We start from the raw sequence: 6012 nt of genomic DNA on the forward strand, positions 1-6012 counted from the left end.
CGTAAAAACCGAAATAATTGTATCATGAAATTATTCATTCAAATAGTTTCCATTTTACATCTGTTTTTCTCTCTCATGCCTAAGGTCATGAGTCAACTATCTAATCTTCAAATCGTCTAAAGAAGCTTTATCTGATGTTGAGATTTGCGCACATCTGGATGACAACGAATCTTATAAACATGGATGGGCATACTGTAGAAATATCTAATCTTATAAACATGTTTATATCCAACATGTTTATCTCTAAATATCTGTTAAGCACCGTATTTCTTTCCTTTCTCCTTACACACTCCTTATATAAACATAAGAAAACCTAAGAATTATTCATTGTTGCAAAAATCCCATCTGTCGCACACTCAAGTTCACGCAAACACTCTTCAATCTACTAATCCTTACAAAATCTCATCATTCTACTGGCTTTACCCTGGAAGTCATTCTATTGTAATTGGAATTATTTGAACCTATCTTTACTGTATTTGGTATCCAGACGATAATAAGGGATAATCTGTTGTACGTTTCGAACACAAAACGAACCGATACACTGTAAGTCATTCTTTAAAATTATAACAGCTTCTACAACGAACAATAACAATCTACCTCACCTTCTTAACTCCCTTTCTTTTATTTTCTCACGACATCAGCCATGAAAATCGTATTTTCTACGTATTGCTGGGGATTTTTGTGAGTATGGGTGCATAAGGCAAACTTTCATGGATGATTCGTACTTTCCTACATCAGGGACCCACACCAGTTAACTCTGTGTAACCCATGCACTTTAATTTTACTTCACATACCAAGGGAACCTATTGTTCTTTCGTAAGCAAAGTTAATGCAAAAAAATCTCTTTGCCTCCTTCTAAATATTTTGTACTGATATCCGTACTTTCCAGAAATTCTTAAATACTTGTTTTCTTATAAGTAAGTAAAAAGTGAATGTGAAATGTATTTTAACATACATATTATATTTAACATAACACGTACAATTTCACTGTTTCAAAGAAATTCACATGGTTTTATTCATATAAAGTTTATGTCAGTAATGGGAAAGAGTGAAATTCAAAAATGCTCGAAATTAAACTAAGTAAGTTTAACTATTACGAATATTGTCCAATCATTTCCTTTTTTCTTCGCTAATTGATTACTAGCGCAGATTACAAAGTTTAAAGAACTGAAGAATCAGCGATTCTCAACATCCAAAGCCATCATCTTTAGATTTGAAATGCACTTTAAAATACTTTGTTTAATTCATTCTTGGTAGTGATACCAGTGACGAAGGTAGAGACCACCTGTCTCCTTAATTATTGAGCAGTAATTCTTTCACACTAAATGGCTTAATTCTTCTGCACTAGATGTTGCACATTTCAGACTTCGCTCAGTATATAGGCGTCATACACAGTCAATATATAATAGAAGGAATTGCGAAGACATTGAAGAATTATGCCCTAAGAGACTCCTATTCAGATAAAAGAGATCGATTTATCGGTTAAATTTAGCAGGGAAAATGCCCTGTTTCACCTGATCATTCCACGTCGCTATCCATTGTAAGGGGCACAAATCCATGTAAACGTTTCGGAAAAATTTGCAAGGGTCGTGTTTTTCACCGAGCAATGTGGTGCAGCGGTGATAATCTACATAGTAGTCGAAGCAATGTCGAGTCGCCTTACACTGCGGATATCGTACATCGTAAGGTGCGGACCATAAAATACCGTCTGGTCCTCGCTGTTCTTCATTGTGGTCGCGGGAGAACCATTCCGGCGCATTCGGCTCTCGCGCTATATATTCACTGTATTTCTTTTTCAGATGTTCCAATCGTTCACCCAGTGTTTCCGGCACAGAAGAGAATTCGTCATTCATATCTGCAGTACATTTTTTCTCTCACTCATCTATTGTCGGCAGTATTAATCAGAATAACAAATTTTCAAATGCCTTACTGAGTAAATTTAAACTTGTATTATATTTGTGCGCTACTTCTACAATCGCATAGTCAAATTCCCAAATGAATTATTCAATCTCAATGCATCTGTGTTTCAGCGTGATGTACCCTTCTCTACAGCGTCAATGACCAATAATTTAGCTTACTAGTCATGCTTTGATTCCAGCCGTAATTTGAGAGAATGAAGAAATTCGATTATCAAACAACCGGATGAAAGCAGTCAGGAGAAAATAAAGATAAATTGCCAAAATTTTGAATTTTTTAGAAATATGCAAATTACATTGGTATATGTGTTACAGTTGTTCGGCCATTTCGGTTGCTTTTGTTAAATATGCATGGCTAAAAAATTTTGTTTTTTTTAGTTTTGCTTCGAGGGAGTTATGTTATTTTGTACGTACATATATGTATAATAGTTTGCTCTATAGGCTGTTATCCATTAGTTTGTTATAGTGTTTAAAATTTTTTGTGTATCATTTCTGTGTATCACATAAATGCTGGGATACATAAAAAACACAGCAACAATACATCAATTCAACTTCTTTCGTTTACTTTGAAGACTTATATTTTAATCTTCTTCACAGAAAATACTAGAAACAAAAGTCTCATCATTTATAGAATATGAAGATAAAGATTTGTTTTTGTCTGAAGAGTATTTGAAAACAAATTTGTTAGCAATCTGCAATACAACATTACCTTGAGCTCTTCGATCTTGTATATTATATGTTGTTACCCAGAAGTTTTCACCTGGACTGCGAAATTTTCTTAGTGAAATATTCATTTGTGGGATTATCTCCTTAGGATACGAAGACGTCTTTCGACCACTTCTTTGGATAACGTAGATCCTAGCTACGGAAGTCACATATTAACATATAATATGAAATATTTTAAATATATTTTAAATATGTATATGGTCTTGAAATGATCTTTTTCTAAGCTGTTCTCACTTTTCAAGGAAGTTTGCCTTGGACATACTTTAGAATGAATTAAAAACGACAGCAATCCAAATCCAATATCCAATACATTGTTACTGCAGATAACTGCACTGTCTCCTACTCAAGCAGTTCTGCTTTAATTGGACTACTGAAGATACAAACATCTCTTCTTATCGCAGTCCATTAAGGCACATTACAAACATGAAACAATTTCAATTAAAAAACTTTAATAAGCTATATTTAAGAGTTACGGTACCATCTCAGGAAAGGAGTTTTATAAGAGTGCCAACTGTAATAAAAACAGAAAAGAAATCGGACGCAGAATTTTGTGTCCCTTTTCGAAATACATGCTTCTCACTGTAATTCGATTCGCCCAACCTTTGCTCAAGTAGGACATCAGGATCGGATTTTATTGTGAAACACAATTTGCTGAATGACTTACTAGTGATCAAGAAGAGGAAATTAAAAATTTAAATCTGTCCAACGGATTCGAATAATGGCGTAAAAAAAATGGCGACCTCGTAAACTGGTAGAAAGAAAGCTGAATGCTGCTCGTGTTGCTGAGCTAAGAATGCTCAAATAAGCATTACTTTGATTGGAAATATCCTTTTCTGCAAGTTGTGCGTTATCTGTGGAAATAAATGTGCTGACAAGACTGGAATCTAACATAGTTTTGCAGTGGTATTACTGGCCAACTTTGCAACGCTTTTTCTCTGCCTACGTGGTGCTCCGCCCAAAGTGACCGACGTTAATGCGATTAGCGTTTAAAAAAAAAGAATTTCGAATCTCTCTGGAGAACTGCAAGAGTGTTCTTGCAAGTAAACAGTAACGAATTACTTCTTAAACGACCGTAACGGTGATGTTCACGGAGAAATTATAAAATACAGTACAAATGAAGCGTATAGATTTATATAGTAGCACCAATACAAGAGAATTCATGCGCGTTTAAAACCATCATAAAATATTGTTTATCCAGCGTCATTTGTTGACGTGATTTAGACGTCGCATACCTATTCATTTTATGTTATTTCATTAAGGAGATGACTTAATTTTTATTTTATAACTTCTTCACGTTTTTTGTGAATATTGCATAATGCTAGAAACAATTATAAAATACAGTACAAGTTAAGCGCACAGATTTATATAGTAGCAGCAAGACAAAAGAAAATTCATATGCATTCAACGTGTCTCAAAAGCTTCCTTCATATTTTCGTAAAAGTTGTAGAAATTTTACCTTTTAAAAGTTGTAGAAATTTTGGAACTCCTTCAAACAATGCTATTGAGAAATGAAGATGGAAAAATCAAACTTCAGAAAAAATAAACACTGAAAGGATTTATACGTTGGATTCGCAGCGAGGATGATTGAATGCAAATGGCTGAACTGAAACTAATTATGTGGAACAAATGGACTCAAACACAAGATTAGGAAAACTTCAAGTAACTGGTCAAGCATGACTACTATTTCCAAATTTAAATTGACTACCAAATCTTGCATGCACAGCACGAATTTTTCCTTAAAAACCCTGACCATTTACAAGAATTTGCTTTAAAATCAAATAATTTGAGGACCAGGTTTTCCAAGTCGTCAAAGTCATATTAACCAGTAAGTAACGGAATACAATAAAAACAATGTAATATCCAAACAGACAATCAAAGATAGAGAAACCATGTACTGGTATCCATGTAAAAAGAAGGTCTGGACTGTTCAAATCTTCGAGATTAATTGGTGAACTTATAATGACTACAATCATGAAAACGTAAAAAGGTTCCAATGATATAAAAGAATATAACTTCAACAGTCAAGAGGAACAAATCAACTTAAAAAAAATCACAGTTATAGGGAATGGTAACAACTACTTGCCAAATGCTATGAACATTGCATTTTTAAAAAAGTTGAAATCTCATCAATTAAGGCAGGTCACACTTACGTTAATTTCTGGGAAACTATAAAGTTTCTCCTCCACACAATTTTTTGGTCACTTTAGTGCTGAAGTGTACCTGAACGACGTGGGTATTCCGGAAAGCGAAAAGCGAAGTGAATCCCAAAAATTACAAGGATGTATATTCCAGACTTCTGTGAGGAGAGAGGACTGATGCAGAGGATTTGTACACCTACAAAAATTTTGAATGAAGCATGGAATGAAAGCTATAAGATGATCATGAATACATGAAATGACACGAATGCTAAATAACAACTGGAAAAATTTAGAAAAACTTATTGTACAAATTTGGCAAGTTCTACAAAAATAAATTTTCAATTAACCAAATCATTCGGTTTCTTGAATAGTTTGACAAGTAAATTATATTGAAGCACGCTTAAGTGTGATATGTTGTTATATATGCGTCGATATTTGGCTTATTGGTCGCTCTTGCAACCGTACTGCATCATCCTGCAGAGAGCCTTCGCATCCCGCATCCATTATTGAAACTCTAGACATTGTTTCCAGCAGCGCACATCCCTGGATGCTGATTTTGATTGTTAAAGATATTTGATTAAATTTAATTCCTAGCGTACTACATAAAAACTGATCCTTAGACTGCCTCAACAAAGTGAATGCAAAACTTGAAATTTAATGAATTCTATATTGGTGGCATCTGAGCTAAAATTCCTCTCCTTTCTTTCTGGTTAGTAGACCCTCAAAAAAACTTTAAACAAACTAAAAAAGACGCAGTTGCATTTACCCTAAAGCCAGCAAACTCGAAGCTCTCTAATATAATCAACGATCACGAGCACTTACGAGACGTGGATAAACGAACATGAACAACTAGAATACCCACTTCACTGAATAATTAGACAGTAATAGCAGAATCATATTTCGAAAAGTGAAAATTTCGTTAAAAATAGTGAATAATAATAATTAATTAATAATAATAATTAATTAATCAATATAATAAAATAATAATTAATCAATAATAATAATAATAATAATTAATAATAATAATAATTAATAATAATAACAATTAATAATAATAACAATAATAACAATAACAATAATAATAATAATAATAATAATAATAATAATAATAATAATAATAATAATAATAATAATAATAATAATAATAATAATAATAATAATAATAATAATAATAATAATAATAATAATAATAATAATAATAATAATAATAATAATAATAATAATAATAATAA

The 6012-nt window shown here is 32.5% G+C and overlaps 2 protein-coding genes across 2 annotated transcripts in view; both read right to left on the reverse strand.

The window, feature by feature from the left end:
* Positions 1-1364: 1364 nt before the first annotated feature.
* On the reverse strand, positions 1365-1853 carry LOAG_11876 (cytochrome oxidase c subunit VIb family protein; the record flags this gene model as incomplete). Its single annotated transcript, XM_003147393.2, has 1 exon — positions 1365-1853. The coding sequence occupies one exon, from the start codon at positions 1851-1853 to the stop codon at positions 1476-1478; it is 378 nt and encodes a 125-aa protein (XP_003147441.2). The 3' UTR covers positions 1365-1475.
* A 3199-nt stretch (positions 1854-5052) lies between these two features.
* The window catches only part of LOAG_17203 (immunoglobulin I-set domain-containing protein), a 16989-nt gene continuing 16029 nt past the window's right edge, over positions 5053-6012 (reverse strand). The window contains exon 15 of the mRNA XM_020449865.1: positions 5053-5323. Within this exon, the coding sequence (XP_020306552.1) occupies positions 5198-5323 (126 nt within the window). The 3' untranslated portion in view covers positions 5053-5197. The remainder of the gene's footprint in view (positions 5324-6012) is intronic.

The sequence above is a fragment of the Loa loa genome, assembly GCF_000183805.2.
Source record: "Loa loa unplaced genomic scaffold supercont3.49, whole genome shotgun sequence".
Taxonomy (NCBI): Eukaryota; Metazoa; Nematoda; class Chromadorea; order Rhabditida; family Onchocercidae; genus Loa; species Loa loa.